Source organism: Myxine glutinosa, chromosome 3 (genome assembly GCF_964187855.1).
Source record: "Myxine glutinosa chromosome 3, kmMyxGlut1.1, whole genome shotgun sequence".
NCBI classification, from domain to species: domain Eukaryota; kingdom Metazoa; phylum Chordata; class Myxini; order Myxiniformes; family Myxinidae; genus Myxine; species Myxine glutinosa.
In genome coordinates this window covers 217,172,939-217,194,839 of record NC_136263.1, presented here as the reverse complement: position 1 = coordinate 217,194,839, position 21,901 = coordinate 217,172,939, and the positions used below count along the sequence as shown (strand labels likewise).

Genomic DNA, 21,901 nt, shown 5'->3' with positions numbered 1-21,901 from the left:
TAATGGAAGACACAGCCTTAATCTAATACGCGTAAGAAGGAGATAACTATTGAACAAGGAGGAAATCTATGATTTGCTACGTGATTGTTTATGGAATAACTACGGGCACGACCTTTGACCTTTATACACCAAATGGAGGAAGGAGGGTGATATCTTACAACAACAATAAAAAAACACAATTCTCAAATCCATAACACTGCACCCTCCTCCTCTTAGGTACGGCCCGGGCCTATTACTTTTACCTTTAATGTGGCACGTAGGTGTAGTTCCCTCTACATTTAACCTGACCCTGAGTGTGACAGTTTTAAAACACAATTAAATATGCCCCGCTGCTCCATTGCACCCTGCCTAGCAGACTCACGCCCACAGCTAACTAAATCGCGTAATGGTTTTCAAACTACTACAACATGAACGATGGGGGAGCATTATTTACAGTTACTCTACTTGTATTTACAAAACGCAACCCAGGACCTGTGATTGTTCTTTTGGGGGGGGGAGGGGGAGACAGCCTGTGCTGCATCGACGCACCAAAGCACCATCAAGCACCAATCGGTGCACAGTCACCACAGTTCATAATAAAAATAAACCAACAAACCCCTGGTGCTGGTCTTTCTCTTCGGCTCCCTCTGCTGGCCATTGTCGTTCTTCCAGATGTTGTCAACTTCGTCTTCTTGCTGGCGGCCTACTTGGTGGAAATAAAACTTGCACAAAACGTGTCCATTGTTATTTATGGCCAACAGGGCCGACTAGGGGTGGTTCACCTGTGGGGCATAGGTGCCACGTGACCGAGGTCCGCAAGCAAGATCTCGGGCCATCATGGCCGGTTCCAGCAGAGGGGCCATGCCCCAACCCGTAGGGTCCATGAGTGGTGCTCAGCCACAGACATGTGGTCCATACGTGGTGCATCGATGCAGACAGCTGGTTGCGGGAGTTTCGGGCACACAATGGCGGACTCCCGCATGCTCCCCGTGGCGCACAGTCCTCGGGTGGGAGACAAGGGGGGGGGGGGGGGAAAAAAAGACAGGTGAGCGAGGGGTAAGGTCACAAGGGTACACATCAACAAGGCAATGCAAGACAAGGTGCGTACGGAGAGCGAGGTGAGAAAGCTCGTCCCTACCGTACGTCACCCACCGTTACCTACTCTTCCCTTGCCCTTACCCCATATGTACAAAAATCTACACATTTACAAATTTGTCACTACTGTCTCGTCTTCCCTATATTTTCCCCCATACCAAATTCGTCCCCACAATCCCTCTAACCAAATTTGCCATCACCCAATTCATCATCAATCCTCATAAGGAGGGAGTGATGGAACAACACACAATGTCACACCCACGTCATGATGCATCTCGCAATCCAAACATTTGCACAGAAAAATAACAAAACATGGCATGGTGTGGAGTAGCGTCACCTCAGGTGAGTGGATGTAGATGGTGCGAGGAGATTCTTAATCCTAACTATCTTCTAAATGACATTAACACACTTTACACTACCCGGGGTCTTTCCCTGCCAAACCATTGGCCATCTTACTCTATGCGGTTTTAAGAACCAAATTCCCATTGACCAAACTGTGGTGCTTCATCAATTTGGGGTCTCACTCCCTCGATTCAACTCCCTGTGCCCTTGCACAATTTCAGGACTGGGTCATGTGGCTCTCCCAGCAGGTCTACCCACCTGCACACCTCCACCACAGTTTTTTTTTTTTTTTTTTTTTTTGTATACAAGATCGAGGCTCGTGAAAGAGCGAACATTAATCGCACAGAAAGCCAAACAGACATATAAAACAAATAACATCTGGAGCGGTAGACAAGATGGGGAGAGAGGGGGAAGGACACAAACACAACATTTGAGAGCAGGGACCGAGAGACATGGAGACATCGAGAGATCTGTGGGAGGGAGAGGGCTTTGGGGGGGAGGCATGTGAAGGGGGGGGGGGGGGGTGGGAGAGGTATAAACATATGGACACTGCCAGGATTTCCAGGAAAGAAGTTTGAATTTCAAACAAGGTGGATCTGGGGTGAATTAGTGGGGGTAGAAAAGATCAAGGTTTTGGATGGGGGAAGATAAGAGATGGTGGTGAAACAGCTGTTTTAAAGACCTGGAGGGAGGAGAGGGATTGAATGGAGTGTGGGAGTTTGTTCCAGAGGCGGGAGAAAAGAGGAATGAAAGAGTGAAGGTGAGCAGAGAGCCGAGATTTCGGCAGTTTAACCATCAGAGGGTTGCTGGCAGATCTTGTGTGACCTGAAGGAATATTTGGGGGACAGAGCACAGAGAGAGCTGGGGGAGCAAGGCCGGAGAGGAGTCGGTAGAAGACAGAGACCACCTACCTGCCTGCGGTGAGTGAGTGAAAGGCCCTCAGAGATAGCTTCATCGCGGGAGATTCCAATGATTTTGAAAGCTTTGGATTCAACAGCGTGAAGCCGAGCCAGGTGTGAGGCAGGAGCACCAGCCCATAGGGGAGAACAGTATTCCATTGAGCTGCGGATGAAAGCCTTGTATGTGGTGAGGAGCTCAGGTGTGCCGAGGAAGGACTTCGCACGACGGAGGATGCCCAGTCGGCGACTGGCTTTGGAGGCCAACTTGGAAATGTGGTTTTCCCAAGAAAGATCATGGCAGATAGTGAGACCCAAAAGCTTGAGCGACAGAACTTCTTGGAGAGGATTGTTGAGAAAGTAGATGGGAGGGTTGTCCAGTCGATCTTTTCGGAGAGATATAGTAAGAGAGTTAGATTTGTCAGGATTGGAAGACAAGTTCCACTTGTTTGACCAGTCTGTGATTTTGTCCAGGTCTTCAGAGAGTGAGGAGGCTGCAGACTGCCGATCTGAGGGAAGAGGAATGGAGCGGCAGAGAGTGGTCATCAGCAAAGAGATAGAGAGGATTTTCCAGAGAGTTGGAGAGATCATTGATAAAGACCAGAAAAAGCACAGGGCCCAGCACACTTCCTTGGGGAACTCCAGCCTGAACAGGAAGGGGAGATGAGAGAAATCCATTCAGGGCCACACGTTGACTACGACCAGAGAGGAAGTCCGCAAGCCATGCATGGAGATTTCCATGGATACCATAGGAGGAGAGTTTGGTGAGCAGAGCTGGGTGCCAGACCGTATCGAAGGCCCGTGATATGTCAAGGGAGACAGCTCTGATTTCCTGTTTGGCATTGAGGACCTCCATCCATTGTTGAGACAGGAGAAGCAGCATGTCCAGAGTAGAGTGACCTGGTCTGAAACCAAATTGATGATCAGAGATCAAGTCATTGGAGAAGAGGAAAGATTTCATATCCGAAGCAATGATGGATTCCATGACTTTGCTGATAATTGGGAGCAGGCTAATTGGTCTGTAGTTGCAAGGATCTGTTTTTGCACCTTTTTTGTGTAAAGCGGTAATGTTAGCTGATTTCCAGGATGCTGGCAGATGACCTTGAGCAAAAGATAGGGTGAAAAGAACAGAGAGAGGGTGAGATAGAGCGGCAGAGCAGGATTTTAGGACCCGTGGGCTGATGCCGTCTGGTCCAGTTGCAGAATCAGAGTCGAGGTTTGACAAAAACTCCTCCACCTTGTCAGGAGAGAAGGACACAGTGTCCAGGAGCAGTTGCCTTCGAGCTTACCTGCTCCTTACCCTAACCTATCTACCTGGGGAAGGCCCTCTGGCGCTCTCCCCACTCTGTCCCCTCTGGCACTGGGCTACCCGGGTCCGTCCTCCGGATCCTCGCGCCCCATCCACAACTCTAACAGCTCCCAGAGCCCACCTGCGGCCTCACCTGGCCGACATCCTCACAGTGGTGGAGTGCCCAACCAACTACACACACGAACAGGCCACACGCCCAGCCATTTCCACGTCACTAATGCACCCATCCAAACTCCATTCTTCCACCACGCACCACAGATGCCAATATCCAACCACAATTTACCTGTACCCTCTACCTAACTCTTAAACTACCCTCCCCGGGTATTCGTGATAGGGGTCCACTCTTCCCCCATTCACACCTTCGCACCATCCACTCCACTCCACAGTTTCCACCATACTCACTCCACGACCATCCATTCCATACTCCAGATATTCCACACTCCATGTAATTCCACATAGGCTATGAGCCAAGGGGGTTGGTCGGTACCATACAGATGGAGTAAGGCTCATTGTGATTTTTAGCAAGATATATGTCCCTAGATATGAAAAAAAAGTGATAGCAGTGTATAACTCTCGGCCATCTCTGTGTTATCACCCGAAATATTATTATAGGCTATGAGCCAAGGGGGTTGGTCGGTACCATACAGATGGAGTAAGGCTCATTGTGATTTTTAGCAAGATATATGTCCCTAGATATAAAAAAAAAGTGATAGCAGTGTATAACTCTCGGCCATCTCTGTGTTATCACCCGAAATATTATTATACGCCTGCTTCGCCTCGCCAAAAAATGTGATATTTGCTAAAATTGGAATAAATATGTTTTTAAGGACCACAGAGAGCCAATAATTTGCATACTGGATGCCAACTAATATAGTAATAGAAATATAGAACATTTGTGGGGGTTATTTATCAAAATATTGATATAATGGCAAAACATATGTTAAATTTAGTGAAAAAGTGGTCGAAATCGCTTCGAGTTCAGAATTCACATTGTACATTTTTGTCAATATTTCAAAAATGAAAACTCCCAGAGTAACATTTGACCCCTCAAAATCTTCGCAAGGAACCACTGCATTGGAATATATCATTACTTTGTAATATGGTGGTTGTATGGGGCACATATTTTGGCAAAGTTCAAAATATGTTCAACCATACCCCCTAATTTTGATATTTTGGAACGAAACATAACTTTTGAACATTTTAGGTTTATTCGTCTATGACTTTTGGTATCTCAGTGTAATTTTTGGTATTCGCTAGTATCCTAAAGTAGGTTTGTAACATCAGCTACATTATATTTCACAATGCATGCAAACTTGCTCCACACTCTAGGTTTATCATGATCTCTCGAACAAATACGATCTCGATCTCGGCACTCTGTGGTCCTTAAAAACATATTTATTCCAATTTTAGCAAATATCACATTTTTTGGCGAAGCGAAGCAGGCGTATAATAATATTTCGGGTGATAACCCAGAGATGGCCGAGAGTTATACAATGCTATCACTTTTTTTTCATATCTAGGGACATATATCTTGCTAAAAATCACAATGAGCCTTACTCCATCTGTATGGTACCGACCGGTCAATTTGGGGGGTCTGGCTCATAGCCTAACACAACCATTCTCCATTCACCTGTAGTTGCACACCTGTGCAATCACTCCTAGTGCTTCCTGCACCCTCCTTCCTCCAGGACCATTTGGTCAACACAATACACAACCACCACTAATCAGTCATACACTGCTCCATACACTTCCGATCCTTAAAACCATTGCCTCAGGCACCCAGATTTTCCCACGCTCACACACGCATCCTTCCCGAGCATTGCCCCGCAATTCCTCATTTCACCGATATCAATACTCACTCACACGGCATCATCTAATCTACCTGGTGTCCTGCTAAAACTCGCGCTTCCCAGTCGCCCCTTACATTATTGCGCTCCCTCGTCATTATAATCCAACTACCCTCTCTATGTCCCCACTACCTGTCCAAAGTCGCTACCTAACCTTACCGTTACCTATGGTCATCTCTGGGTCCCTACCATTTTATCCTAACCCTCCCGGGCTAGTTTTCACTGCCAAACCCCATAGCTATTGCTCCTTTGCCCCCGCTGTGCGGGATGGCAGAGTTGCCATCCCACCACATCGGACATCTCTCACTATAAATTTTGTTCTCAAATTTCAACCAATCAAAATTTTCCAATTACAAATTCCCTATCCCTACCAAATGTCCATCAAACTTGAGCCTCGGTGCGTCTTTACATGCTCAGAACTTGGCTTCGCCAAGTCGAGCAGTGAAGGCGGGTGGTTCGTTGCCGGCGTTTGGATCCGTCCGGCATTCGGTGCAGGGAAGGGGGTTCGCTCAGGCCGAGATCCCAAGGTCCACCTCGGCGCGGAGCCTTTCGGTCTCCGGCCTGATGACCCGATCTCGCCCTGCCGGAACGCCTCAACCACAAAGGGTCGCCGTGCCGACCTTTCCTACCAGGCCGCCTGCTCCGCTGAGCGGAGCACGGACGCGACCGTTCAGAGCGCGGCCCGGCGTGGATCCCGTTCGGCGGTTCCTTCGAAACCGCCGTGGTTATGATCCCCGCTGGTTCCCGCTGCACACGAAGCCCGGCACGAACCGAGGGCTCGCTTCGGCTATAAGTCGATCTAACCGCTAACCCGGTTAGCGTCGATGCTCCACTTGCATGCTTACACCCCGCAGCCCGTTCCTTGCTCACACATCCAGCTGTCTCCATGCTCTTTGTCATTGCACCTTCTCTGACACACCCTCCAGGTTCACTCATAGACTTCGTCACTCCTCTGACCACCGCACACCTTAGCACACACGTCGTTCGCACACCTCACCAACACCTCTTCGCGCCCCCTCCTCGGTCACATCCTCTGTGACAACCACGGGTGTGCACTCACTTGCACCCCCAATCACGTGCCTTACTACTACCTCGAGTGTGCTTTCCCACACGCGCTCGACCATTCCAGGTGTGCTTTCTTCCATTCCAGGTGTGCATCCTCTCTCACCTGCCACAACCAACTCACGCTCCGTGTCACTCTCACTACTTTCACCACCACACTCGGTCGCGCATTCACCCTTGCTCTCAACAGCGCACTCTGTACTCATGCACCCGTCCGTTACACACCTTTCTCGAACATCCTCTTGCGCACACTCCCGTTACACCCTCCGTAACACTCACCACAGGTGTGCATTCCCACACGCGCTTCCATGTGCCCCCCCGCACACGCGCTACGACCAACTCACTCTCGACAGCACACTCACTCTTCGGCGCGCACTTTTTCCTCACACACCCCATAGTCGGACATCCTCGCACACCTCCTCCTTCACACTCTGTACCTGTCGTACACTTCACCAGCGGCCTCTCACGAACACCCGGGTCCAAACCAACCCCCAAGCCGACAATCTCCCCTCACACCATATACATTTCCGAGTATATTGCCACTCACCTTGGCACCTCGTCTCCGCACCTCCTTTGCCACCTGCAAACTCTTTATTTGGTTAGCAAGCGCACCATCACGATTTGAGCACCGACCTTGTACATATTCCATCACTTCCTCCTTTATCTCTTTCTTAGTTTCCCTCCGTCTCTTCTTAATTTCACTCACCCCCTCTTCCACTTCCTCTAACTTTTGCTTCACCTCTTTTATTTCCCGGTGCGTCTCCTCAATTTCGTCCTCTAAGGCCACCTTGACCGTTTCTATGTGCTTCCTCACCTCCCGGTCTTCCGTCTCCATTGCCTCTGTCACTTCGTCCAACCTCTTTGTCAACCCCTCATGTACCATCCGACATTCCTTCTTTGTCGCTATTAATTCATTTTTGATTTCTTTTTGTGTCGCTTTCAACCCTCCGAGTACCGCAGTGTTCTTTTCCACCTGCTCCACTGGTTCCTTTTGTCCCACCGTCAGCTGTTCCACCCCCTGCGTCAACTCCTCTATGCCCCCTTGTAACTTTGCCGTCCCCCTGCTCACCTCTCTCCATACGCTCCTCACCTCGCTTTACCTCCTCGCGTACCCCCGAGACCTCCTCGCTTACACCTCGTCTTATCTCCTCCCCCATTTCTCCCATCTCTTTAGTAGATGCCGCCCTCATCTGTTCCAATTCATCCCTCTGAGCATCCAGTTTACCTTCCAACCCGATTTTCACTCCTCTATCTGGTTCCCCATCCGTTTGATTTCCCGGGCGGATTGCTCCCCTATTTCCCGCAATTTGTCGTCCATTGTGTTTTCTAACCCCCCTAACCCATTCTTCATTCCTTCCATCTGGTTCTCCTGGGCAGCCATTCTATTTTCCAACCCCGTTAACCCATTCTTCACCTCTTTTATCCCGTTGTCTAACCCTTCAAATTTATCGTCCAACCCCTTAAATTTATTGTTCAACCCCTTAAAATTATTGTCTAACCCCTCAAATTTATTGTCCATACGTTCACTGGTACCCTTTGCTTCATCCCTCATTTGGCCCCCCATTCTGTTTTCCATCCCTTTGAAATTATCGTCTGTTTTTACCATAAAGGCCATCATCTGTTTCATAAACAGGTCCAAATTCATTGGCATCTCGGGCTCAGCTGCCGCAACCATGTGCGAAGCGCCGCCATTTTGTGCGCCTGAAACCCCCTCAACCACCTCACCATTTCTCTCCTCCTCCATTTCTTCTCTGGTCCTGGGTTATCCCTAACCCCTCTTCTAATTCCCCCACCGGCATCCCGTCGCCTTGACCATCCATGGCACGATTTTTAAATTTAGGATTTTATAAAACAAAATTTTGGGCCACTCGTAATTTGAGCGCGCTATTCGCGCTTCAGGTCCGAATCTCGCTCCCGACACCAAATGTTACGGAACCCAACGTCGGCCTCTGTTCCCCTTAGAGGGAGGATTAATCCCCTCTTCTATAACTGACCGACGTGGTCCCTGACGCTGCCCAGCGACCTCCGGAAAGGCCGGTGCACAGCCCCGTTCGTACCGCGGACAGATGTTAATTGCCGAGCGGTTTTAGCAACCGCGGCACGAACTATTAACAGATACTAGACCCGATCCTTGAACGTTGGCCAAATCGTGCCACAGGTTTTCAATGGGGAAAAGACAAAGACGACGGATGTGAAGAAGAGGAAGACTAAGGCAAAAGGTTGGAAATACGACTTATTTATTACTACTATTTACACAATGAAAGAAACCAAGGAAGAAGGAAGGATAATATAATAATGCAGAAAGAGGGACGGACCAGAAGGACACAGTGCAAATTAACTTAACTATGGCAGTCTTACTTACAACCCCAGGACAACACAGAAGACGGACGAACAATCAGATTTACACGGGGCATGATGATAGGGATGAATCGCTGGAAGGAGACGAAGGTTCAGGTGGGATGGTAGGACGACCGGGCCGGGAGCGAGCAGCCACCGGCTCTCCGCCCTCTGGTCCCCACCGCCGGGATGCTCCCAGCAATGCGTTAGAGCCCGTTGCGGCAAGGCTGGTTGGCAACAGCGTCTCCCTCACTCGTACTCCCGCAGGTTGCACGTCTCTTCACAAGGCTTGCTGTCTCTCTCTTCACAAGGCTTTGCTGTCTCTTTCTTCATAAGGCTTGCTGTTTCTTCCTTCACAAGGCTTGCTGTCTCTTCGCCGGATCTCCCGTCTCGCAACTCTCAGGACTCCTCCCAAAGGCTTCCGTGCGTGCTAAAAAACCTCGGGCGATCAAGCCGCCGGCCTCCAGGACACGCCCATCGGTGAGCTCGCCTCGGCCCTGATTGGTCGCGAGGGCTCACCGATCCCGCCCTTAGAGGAGGCGTTGGCAAGGCCACACTTTGTTCCCGGCGCTGGGCCGACTCCTCCCACCTTCTGCTCCGAGATGACCTCGTGGCTAATGGAGTCTTGCAGCGAAAAACCACAACCCCACAGCAGCAGCAGAATGCAGCAAACCGCCCAATGCAGTTGGCAATTGACGAAAGGGGAATGTGAATGGAATCTACCCTATTTGAATTCGGTGCAATGGAGTGTTAATTAATGGAAGACACAGCCTTAATCTAATACACATAATAAGGAGATAACTACAGAACAAGGAGGAAATCTATGATTTGCTACGTGATTGTTTATGGAATAACTACGGGCATGACCTTTGACCTTTATACACCAAATGGAGGAAGGACGGTGATATCTTACAACAACAATAAAAAAACACAATTCTCAAATCCATAACAATATATATATATATATATATATTGTTGCGGATTTGAGAATCCTGTTTGTAAATATGCCCCTCCAGTAATTCTTGTAAATACCTCCGTTTTGTGTGTAAAGGTCAAAGGTCGTCCCCTTAGCTAGTCCATGTACAAGCCCGTAGGCCACTATAGACCCTTCTAAATCGTTATTTACTTATTATGTGTATCAGTTAAGGCTCTGTCTCCTATTAATTGACACTGCATTGCACCGAATTGAAATAAGATAGGATCCCTCCGACACCCCCATGGCCTCCTAAAAAGCGCCTGTACAGCGGCGTTCGCCACTACTGCTTTGGTCCGTTTTCTTCACCCCAAGACTCCATTGAACACGAGGTCATCTCAGAGCAGAAGGTGGGAGGAGTCAGCCAAGCGCCAGGAACAAGGCGTGGCTTTGCCAACGCCTCCTCAAGGGGCGGGATCGGTGAGCCCTCACGACCAATCAAGGCCGAGGCGAGCTCACCGATGGGCGTTTCCAACAGGCCGGCGGCTTGATCGCCAGGCGCCTCAAAAGGGGGCGGGAAGGACTGCGGAGTCAGATGCGGCAGATGAGTCAGATGAGTGAGGGACCTGAGATAAGCGAGAGACCTCCGATGAGCTTTGAGTCCACCGCAGCTTTGAATCCACCACAGCTTTGACCACCGCAGCTTTGAGCTTTGACGGCAGTTTCGACCGTGGCCGCGAAGCAACGCCGCCGTGCGAACACGATTGAGGAGGGTCGGCGGCTGCTCACCTCGAGCCACGCCGCCACACCAACCGGACCCGCATCCTTCCTGCCCTGTGATCCCACCTTCTCGTCCGTCCAGCCATCCACCTCCTGCCATTCATTTCTGCTTCATTCCCCGTGTAAGTCTGACTCGTCTGTTCTTTGTGTTGTCCCTGGGAATAAGTAAGCGTGAATAGATAAGCTAGTATTGCACTGTCTCCTGCTTCTGTCATTATTTTCGTATTTTTCCTTCTTCTTTGGTTTCTTTGGTCTTGTAAATATTAGTAATAAATCTCTGTTCTTCCTACCTATGCCTTCTTTCCTTCACATCCGTTTCGTTTTAGTGATTTCTCGATTGAGTACCTGTGGCGCGATTTTGGCCAACGTTTCGGAATCGGGTTAATGAATGCTAATGATTCGAACTTGGGGTTGCTAAAAACCGCTCGGCAACTAGACCATCTAAAACCGTGGTTCGAGCGGGAGTCCCTCCCCTGCTTCGCGGTCAGGAGTGGCACTCAGGTCCTTGGGACTTTTCGTAGACGAAATACCCTGGCTGCTCCCGACCGGAAGGAGCGTTGGGACCCCCAGGACTCACTTCGGTCAGTCGTGGACAAGGATTAATTCCCCCTTGGTAAGGGGAAAAGGGGCCGACGTTGAGATCCGCAACAATATATATATATATATGTATATATATATATATATATATATATATATGCAATGCATATATGCATCTTGTTCAAGTCTGCGTTGATGTTCATCGACCGTGTCGTTCATCTTACTATAATTCACCAAATGTTCGTCTGTCCGTTCGAAGGTACCGTAAAAACTGCTGAACCGATCGCAACAATATTTTGGGTGGGTAATCCTGGGATCTCCAGGAGTAAAATAGGCTATTTCGTTTTCCCAATTTCAGCTTTGGTCTCCAGTATTCAGGTTTGGACTCCTGCATAACATTCGCGTTCGCATAACGTTCATTGTGACGATGTTTTCATTGTGACGATGTTGTTTTCCCAGGTGCCGCACAAACGGCTGCACCGATCGAACTCGGTGACCTCGGACAAAGACCTTTTATAAGGACATGGGTTGAATCCTTGCTTGAGAGAATTCCGTCCCCCTCTCCGCCATCATGGCCGTCTCTCCAACTTACAATCCCACAAGATATGGCGGAAAGGATGACCCAAAACCAATATAAACATCGTTAAACATCATTCGTATATAAACGTCATTAAAAGTAAATAATGACCTCGGCCAAAGTTCAAACGACATTTAATCTCTACATGAGGGAATGCTACATAGCTATTTGGGCGGTGAATACGCTAACAGATCGCTGTCCATTGATCTTGCCAAGGCCGTAACACCTATTGGCTCAAAATCCTTTTAACTGTTGATTTGGTAGTTTTTACAATGAAGGAAACATTAACAATGTTGTTAGAAGTTTATTTTGTGATTAATTGGAGTTGTGTTTGGAATGAAAAAGATATCGAGTTCAAGAGAATGACGACATGCCGTGATGGTTTCTACTTTTTGAACGTGAACTTCGCGGATCGCCATATGCAGATTCGCCATGGTCCCACGATCGATTTTTCTATCCGTGAATGTACCCGTTTGTTTGCAAACGGGTACGTTTTTCATAGAAGTCCTTCACGAACTTGCTGTCCATGTCTGACGTGCGACTGAAGGGGCTACAGGAATGTGGAATTTATTGGTTTCATGCTTTAGCATTCGCCGTATCTGCATTGCCTGTTTGCTTCTGGCCTCCCACCCGTGCGTGGCACGGGTATCTCCCTAGTTTTGGAAATGGGAGTTTCCACGCAACACGTGAATTTTCACGATCCCCGAGAGGAAGTGTCTCGTAATCATCAAATGGCAAGTAAATTACATTGTGAAAATTAAAGATTTCAAATGAACTTATTTAAAGTGTACATGCACATAACTAATAAAATAAAAACGAAGAAATATCTCTCGGTAATTTCCTGAAACACATTGCATTTGGGCGGTGTATAAAATCGCTCCGAACTAAACGGGCAGTTTCCTTTGCTTGAGTTGTAATAAGAATGTACCTTTGTTTCTTCAAAAAGTAATTTGTGATCGAAGACGTGTTGATTGAGTCTTAAAATGCACATCAATCACGGGTGACTTCATTTTAAAACTTGAATATATCGAATATGTATGACGTGCCGTGTGAAGCCCCTCCCAGAATGGGTGGAGCGACTCCCTCAACGGAGAAGGCCGCATCCCTGGACAGACTCAGACAGAATCACCTACGGAGAATATCATAATATACATACATACATACATACATACATACATACATACATACATACATACATACATACATACATACATACATACATGCATACATATATACATACAACATGACGGAATTTGCTCAAGAAAATTTGAAGACGTTTTGGTCACAAATATACATACATAGCCATATACATTTCCTCCATTATAATAAGATACTTGAAAACTGAGGAACACTGTTTTTGTCACTTTCAAAACCCTTCTGTGTGGCAGCACTTGGACAAAATATTACGGCATTTTATATCATGACGACCAATCAAATTTGCTGCTCACTGACTCTGCCCATGTTTCTTAAGACTGCATGGAGTAAGGTTTTTGATGCACTCTCTAGTTGCCTCCAGCACCGATGGTAGATGGAGGTTGTTTTCACCCCTGTCTGGCTGTTTGTTTGGCTGTTTGTCTGTTTGTGAACAAGATATCTCAAAAAGTTGTGGATGGATCTGGACGAAACGTTGATGATCTGAATGTGCATCCGGATACGCAAATTTTTAAAATCTTTAAGTGATTTTTCACTATTGAGTGATCGGGCTAAAAATGATATGTAGCATGATGTTTCAAAAAGTTGTGGATGATTTGACAAAGCTTGTTCAATGAGTTGGGTAGGTGACAAAAACAAGCCGACTTAGAATTTGATTCATGGCGGATCCGGTCTATCAGTGGGATACAAAACGTAAAATGTTCAGCCTGGTGGAGGTATACTCTCTACTGAGTGCCTTTCCAGTTCATTTTGTATTGTTTGTGAAGACCAAGAAAAACAATATATTTTCTCCTTCCACTAATAAACGACTAACGTTCATTGTCATCTGCACCTCGTTTCCCGCAGCGATAAACCTACTTTTCAATTGTTGGTTTGTAAAATCTATTGTAAGAAATGGCATTGTCCACAACTTCCAGACTACGAAAAACTGGTAGCAGATGCTAAATGAAGCCCTTGGGCTACGATATACGTGTTAACAGAAGGTCTCACAATGTATTTGGTGTCATGTGGACCAAAGCTTATTAATTATCACTGAACTGATGCGAGTATCTGTCGATCTGTTTATTCATTGAAGTTTAATCTCTCTTTCTCTCATGCACAGAGCGGATGTGGCATTGATTGGTTTGGCAGTGATGGGCCAAAACCTTGTCCTCAACATGAATGACCACGGGTTTGTGGTAAGAATATAATATTTGTTGAAAAGGAGTACGCATGGATTTAATCCTTTTTAACTACTTATTGCATAATATACAAATGTTAGATAACAGTGTACACCAAAGTCTCTTGCCTGCTAACTGTGCGTACTGGAGGATATATCATCCTTTTATAATGCAAGTTTCCATCGTTATCCTGATGTCTTTCTTTATTTGAAATCTGCTTGCCTTATTCCACCTTTAAAGTCACCCACCCTCTTTGTAATATTGTTACGGGTGGGATCATGTCCACCAAATAGCTGAGATGCTCCGAACTGGATTGAGGGCCTATTTGGTCCAATACCAAGCTCAAATTTGGAGTGCCGGTTGAGCGGCGCGTCAGGATCGGAATCGAGATGAACCGGGCGGTAGACCTAACCAGCGAGAAGGTGAATTCAATAATGAGCATGAAGTGCCCATTGCCCAAATATCTGCTAAAGGATTTTAAAGCCAACCTGGTGATTGCTTCAATAATTGTAGCAGTCCCAATCACTCAAAGACCCAGTGAGTTTATAATGTGTATTTAAAATGGGGAGTTGCAGAAACAAGGAAGGCACGAATTGCAATATTAGATTAATAAATAAATAAAAATACACAATCTACTTTCCACAGAATTGTTGTGGACGTATGGCTCTTATTGAACTAAATGAAGGCCCTAAGCATACTACGGGAGAAAGACAAGATGCAGACTTGATTGCGATCCATTGAGGCACGAAGTCTTACAAGGTGTGTCCAAGCTGTGAGAGACACGCAGGGACCGTGATCATACAGGTCGTCAGATACGCTGGCTGATGCTCGGGGTCAACAGCTTTGGGAGGGAGAGGAACGGATGTGGCGACTTGGAGGTGAAGGCTCCATCTCCACATTGTGCTCTTTAGCCAAACAGCAGACCAGACGGTGTACGCAGACTGTAGTATGCCCTCTTGTTACCTCACAACCAATCCCTTGTTGTTGCTCAGCCTTGCCTGCTCTACGTTCATTGACTGTGCAGGCGCTACTCAAGCCAGAGCCCCGCCTCGAAGCTTCTCGGTCCCTCCCAAATGTTCAAGGCTTGGTAGGAGCGTGGCTGAACTTGTGCACCAGTCGGCCCGCATGGCTGCTATGTTTCAAAATAACATAAAAGACAGCTTTACGGAGAAGCAGTTTTAGACACAAACATTGGGAGGGGAGACCATCTGCTTTCTATATGATCATTGATGTTTATTGCTATTAGTTTGGTTTACCTCACTCTTACGGTAAAGCATGAACTAATAGGCTAGTGGCCAAATTAAAAAAGGGGCCTAAAATGTGAGAAACCCCCTACCCACGGTAGAACAAGTCACAACCTATTTTTTCTTGAAGAGGGATGTTTGGGGAGTTAGAAAATCATGGTTGTGAACCTGAGATCATTGCACAACATTTTGAAAATCACGTTTACATATGTACCACTGCAGACTGCAAAAATGGATTTAATCGCCACAGATTTTGGCTCATATTGGCTCATATATTTGTTAATACTGGTGCTACAAACACAAATTTGGTACCAAAATGTGCAGAATGATGACATATATATGTGTAAAAACCATTTGTGATGTAACAAAGGCTTTTGTGTGACCTACAGGCAAAAATAGTGGAATTTTGCGCAATAAATCAGCTTCGGGTTTACCAATAAATATCAACTAAACAATTAATTTCTTCATAAGTATTTGAGTTGTATTACTACATATTACATCAAAATAACCCTTTATCATTCTCCTTTTTAGAAATATAACTCATAAAGATAAATCAGTTGAATTAATAGAGTTATTACCGAAACCATATGCCACCCCCCCTAAAAGTAACCGACATTGATTAATTTATAATACATGTATATGCATTAACCAAACAAGAATGATTTTAAATCCAGTTGCAGAAAATCAATTTTGAGCTTGATTGCCTTTTTCTAAAACTACTGATATATACTTATCTTTAATTATTTCATTTCAGATGCTTGTGCTGACAATTGATCTGCAATTATGGATCTGGAACCACCTGTTGTGAAGCGTCGTAAAATTGACACTGACCACTGCATCATATGCTTTAAACCCCTCAACCCTAAAAAGCAAGAAGTTGTAAAGAACCCAACATTTAATGGTTTGAGTGCAATCTTCAAAGCAAGTCAAATCAGAAAAGATGACGTTTATGAAAGTATCTGGCCTTTGCAACAAGACATATTGAGTCTTGATTTGAAAGTATCATTCCACAAATCGTGTCGGGCCAAGTATACCAGCAAGTCAAATATCTCCACATCCAACCCCAGTGAGTGACCAGCAACCATGCACGTCTGCGGCAACAGAACACACCATGTTGCCCAAAGACGACATGTACAGGCTTGTGAGAGAGATCCAGAATGCTTTCAATGCAGGAGACAGGGAATCCGCAATAACACTGACGAAACAACTTGAATCAGAGCACATAGCACCTTTGCAAGCATTACAACAAGAGTTCACAAATGCAGGTAGGACACAGTCTGCAACATTTGCCTACTGGGATACATTTATGCAGGGAGTAAACATCTTGCTGCGACTTCTGAGAGCAGAGTGCGAGGGACTGTTCGAACTCCATCGCATCGCCGTCTGTGAGACTATACCCTGGTGCCGAGCTGCAGACAGAGGAAATTATGCCAAATATTTGCCAGGATATTTGAATGATATGCTATCACTTCGGGAATTGCACCCAAAATCCTATCAATATCTGAAGGAAGGTGGATTTGTGGTCCGTAGGTCTTTGCGCCGGTTCAATGCTGTTGCTAGTGACCAAGCACTTGAACAAACAATTAACTGTGAGGGAAAGAGCCAGGGAGGTGTCATCGGGTTTACCTTGAGGAAAGGTGCCCTTACCAGATGGATGGTCACTCGACATGTCACAGCACAATATACAGAGGCTTTTAAAGAACTCTGTGATGGGGACACTGAAGTAGCTTCCACAACCACGCTGAGCATGGAAAGACAAGGATGGTAAGGGATGAACAAGATGTTACCAAGATCACGGAATTTGTATCAAACGCACAAAATCCGTTTGACCTACGTACTGTACCTGACGAATTGGTCAACATCGCCACAGGCCAGGTTGCTTCACAAGAAGTATCAAACGGACTTGGACATTTCTTAACAGACGCCCAGAAATGCAACAAAAGTTTTATCGAAAAGCGACTTCTTGCTGACCAAACCAAGAGTTTCTGGGAAACAGACTCACGAACAAAGACACCAACGTTTGCGGACATGTCAAAACCCATGAAAACCAACAAACGAGATAAATTGATGGTGGATTCAGAAGTACTTTTCCGGCGGCTGCTTGCTGTCTCAAAGAAACGCGATGTCAGTCTGGAACAAGTCCTGACACATGAACTGGCTCCTGTGCCACCGTCCCTCTTCAACAATGATGGGACAATGCAAAAAACCAACAAGGCGGATCTGGCAAAGAAGTTAGAAGCTAATTGCGAGGAAGTCCAGGTGCTCGAACCCTCTGACCAACATGATACTGCTTATGTCATTGATGGGATGGCACTACTTCAGGCACTTGATGAAGCCCAGTTTGACACATTTGACGATCGCGGACGTACCATAATGCAGAAGATTCAGTCACTGCTTGCTAGTAACCAAGGTGTGACATCAGTTACATTGGTTTTTGACAGGTATGATGTACCACTCTCTATCAAGCAGCTGGAAAGAGAACGTCGCACTGGTGGAGAGTCAACACCCAGATATGTCATCGATGGACAACGCACAGTTCCAAACTACAGGAAGTTCCTGAAGAACACCACAAACAAATCAGCGCTTGCCGATTTCCTCTGCAGTTACTTGACAGTAGCCGCCCAATTGCAGCTTGAGGAAAACCAATCTATCACACTGGCAGGAGGCTTTAACGATGGCCTGCTAGTTAAAGTTGTGGATCATAGAGGCATCCGGGAACTACCTGAATTGTTCAGCACACATGAGGAGGCTGACACACGGGTGCTGCTACATGCTATCCATTTCGCCAGAGCACACTCAAGGGTCATTGTACGATGTGATGACACACGTGTTGGTCCTACTCATCTATTACTGTGGGAAAGGCATGTTTGGGGACACCAAAGTGTACATGAATGCATGTCACTGTACAAAAACAACGAATCGTCAGAGATTCATTCCTGTCAACAGAATAACGGACATCGGTCAGGATACGTCAAGTTGCTTGCCAGCATCACATGCTATAAGTGGCTGTGACACAACCTCCTTGCTGTTCAGTCAGGAAACGCACTGCATATTCGAAACTCAAGCAAAACATTGCACACTTGGCACCACTGTCACGGTTAGGCTAAACCAGAGATACAACCAATGTCGTCAGCACTGCCACAAAATATGCTCTGTCGTTGTATGGTTCAAAGTCAAGTCACACACTCGACCAACTTCGTTATGTTTATGCCTGCACAAGTGACAAACTAGCATCTCTCTTCCCACCAACAGACGATGCTTTCGAACAACATCTGAAGCGAGCAAATTACCAGGTGGCGATATGGACCCACAGCCATGTCGCGAAGCCTGTACTTTGGAACCCCGATGGTAATGGATGGCAGGTCAGAGACAACAAACTTGAGCCTGTCATGTTCCAAAAGGATGCAGCCCCAAGGGAGGTTCGAGATCTCACGCATCTCTACTGCACCGACGATGACTGTAGGCAGAGCAGAACATGTCATTGTATCTCTGCAGGACTGACCTGCACTGAATTCTGCTCGTGTAGTGCAGACGATTGTCCAAATGTTGATTCTGTTGTCTTTGACGACAGCACTGATGAAGAGCGTGACTGAACTTTTAAATGTATTACATGTATTACTTCATGTAATAGATGTACATAAGTTACAGTGCATGTTATGAATTCATTATCGTCATATGTGAAATAGCTTATATCAACATGATGTCTATAAAAGTCACTTTCACAATTGTGTCAGAATCTTAAGTCAATTCTTCATGTTGCATATCTGCTTCGGGATTTCTATCGGTCAGCATTAGTGGGGCGACATATGATTTCAGTTATAACTATATCATTTCAGTGACAATTATATCATTAGATATATTTTTCAAAGGGTAAATAAACTTGGATTATGTTGATGTAACAAGTATGACTGCAAGTCCAATATTTTTGAAGCAATTAATGTTTTTGTTGATATTTATTGGTAAACCCAAAGCTGATTTGTTGAGTAAAATTCCACTATTTTTGCCTGTAGGTCACACAAAAGCCTTTGTTACATCACAAATGGTTTTTACAGATATATATGTCATCATTCCGCACATTTTGGTACCAAATTTGTGTTTGTAGCACCAGTATTAACAAATATATGAGCCAATATGAGCCAAAATCTGTGGCGATTAAATCCATTTTTGCAGTCTGCAGTGGTACATATGTAAACGTGATTTTCAAAATGTTGTGCAATGATCTCAGGTTCACAACCATGATTTTCTAACTCCCCAAACATCCCTCTTCAAGAAAAAATAGGTTGTGACTTGTTCTACCTTGGGTAGGGGTATGCCACCCAAAACCTCATTTGGCCACTAGCCTATAAGGGAAATAAGTGGTGTCATCCTGTATGCACTTTCTTTGCCCCAAGAAGTCACTTTCCACAATACTACTAATGGCAACATTTTGGAAATGAAAGACTGGAGATGTTAACATCAGTCTGGTTGTCATGTTGTGCATTTGATTTGAATTATGCCTTTCCTAATGAGCTGTATCCCATTGGGGTGCAGGCAAACATCAAGTCTGCAAATGACGCTGATTGGTTCTTGTTTCGGAATTGCTCAAATTTATGAAATTGTAATGTTATAAATGAGTGAATTGATGCCAAGAAAACCTTGACTATCAGCTCATGGAAGAGTGAGGTTAACCTAGTCTAGAAGTGTTGCTTACTAACAGTAGGGCACCAGTCAGTCACAGCGAATAAGGCAATTAACAACTACATAGGTGATAAATCAATCGCCAATGGTGAGCCTCCTCCAACTGGGATTTGGCCTGCGATCCAATGATGGCCATATTTTTTTCAAACCACGATATGATCTTGACATTAAACATTTAGGGATAGAGTGTAGATTAAGAAAATGTGTCGCCATCTCCAATCCATTCATAAAATTCAACATCATGAAAATTGGACAAATATTATTGAAGTTGTGATCAAAAATGTGTTTTTTGTTAATTAGGTTCGTTATGTTCGTTAGGTCAAAGAAAACGAATATCAGGTGCACAACTTCAGACTGCCATTTGACCTTGACATTTATGATGTACATAAAGCTTAATGCGGCCTACTCTAGGCTATCTAAAGAAGGCAATTTCATTCCGATCGAACAAACCTTAACAGAGTTTTGGTGAAAAATGTTAAAATGGCTATAATTGGGTCATGACCTTAAAAATGAGGTCATTGTTAAAAAAAAAAATTTCAACCCTGCATAATTTTTGTTTTGAAAGAACCAGTCCTCTCTGAGATGCAACTCGGAAATTGATAGTTTTGAAATTTGGAGTGTTGGGAGTGCAGGAAGAACAAAAAATGCAGTAAATAAATAGTTCCCTCCGCCACCAAAGGTGGATGGAGGTTATGTTTTCATGTCTGTCCGTTTGTATGTCCGTTTGTGAACAAAATATCTCAGTTGCTGAAGGATTCGGACAAAATTTGGCAGAGATGTAGCGTATGTGATGAGGACGAAATGATTTGATTTTGGTGAAGATCCGGATTCGGATCCGGATAGTCAAATTTTTGAGTGATTCTTCACCATTGGGAGATCGGGCCAAAAACGATACATAGCAGGACATCTCAAAGTTGTGGACGGATTAGGATGAAACCTGGTGGACAGGTTGGGTGTCTGACAAGGACGATTCGATTTTGGTGAATATCTGAATATGGATTTGGATATGAGAATTATTTAATTTTTAAAGTGATTCTTCACCATTGGGCGATGGGGCCAAAAACGATACATAGCAGGATATCTCAAAAAGTTGTGGATGGATTTGGTGTGTGTGTGTGTGTGTGTGTGTGTGTGTGTGTGTGTGTGTGTGTGTGTGTGTGTGTGTGTGTGTGTGTGTGTGTGTGTGTGTGTGTGTGTGTAGAGAGAAAAGAGAGAAAAGAGAGAGAAAAGAGAGAGAAAAGAGAGAAAAGAGAGAAAAGAGAGAGAAAAGAGAGAGAAAAGAGAGAAAAGAGAGAGAAAAGAGAAAGCAGAGAGAAAAGAGAAAAACGATTCAATTTCGGTGACGATCCGGATCCGGCTAGTAGAATTTTAAAGTGATTCTTCACCATTGAGTGAAATGGCCAACCAGGCGGAAGTATGTGCTCTACTGAGTGTCGTTCTAGTTTTCTAAGTGTTGGTTGAGTACTCGTAGGGGTCTAAAAGTCTGTGGTACTATTAAAAGGGGGGTGGAGGGGGGCTACTAATTGTAGACACAAACCCTGCAACAGCGATAAGCATTCCCCAATGCGAAGGGGAGGTAGAAATAGCAGAACTCGTCATGAGCAAAATGCAGACAAGGGATCGTTGCCCAAAAGTTTGTCCTTCAAGAACAGAGGGGAGTGCTTACTTTTGAAGGGAAGTAACAACACCACATAAGCAATGGGACAAAAAGCCGTTTGATCTAATGAATTCACAGGGGTTTAGTTGTCAACTTGCATCCAAAGTAATCATGAACACAGGAGTATATGACATTAGAAACAAAAAGAAACAAATCGACACGGAACACGATTGAAATAATATATGAACACAAATGAACCATTTAATAGTGCGGCTTGAGCTTGTACACTCATATTCTGAAATGAATTTGGATCGTCCTCATGTGGTCAATGACAAGGAAATTGCGTTTATAGAATAACGCAGGGTGGCCTCAGCTTTGGCTGGACAGACCATCTTCT

At 45.4% G+C, this 21,901-nt stretch overlaps 1 protein-coding gene across 1 annotated transcript in view; it reads left to right on the top strand.

Moving 5' to 3' along the window:
• The window catches only part of PGD (phosphogluconate dehydrogenase), a gene marked incomplete in the record, with an annotated part of 178,520 nt that overhangs the window by 30,023 nt on the left and 126,596 nt on the right, over positions 1–21,901 (top strand). The window contains 1 exon segment of the mRNA XM_078774995.1: positions 13,929–14,004. Within this exon segment, the coding sequence (XP_078631121.1) occupies positions 13,929–14,004 (76 nt within the window).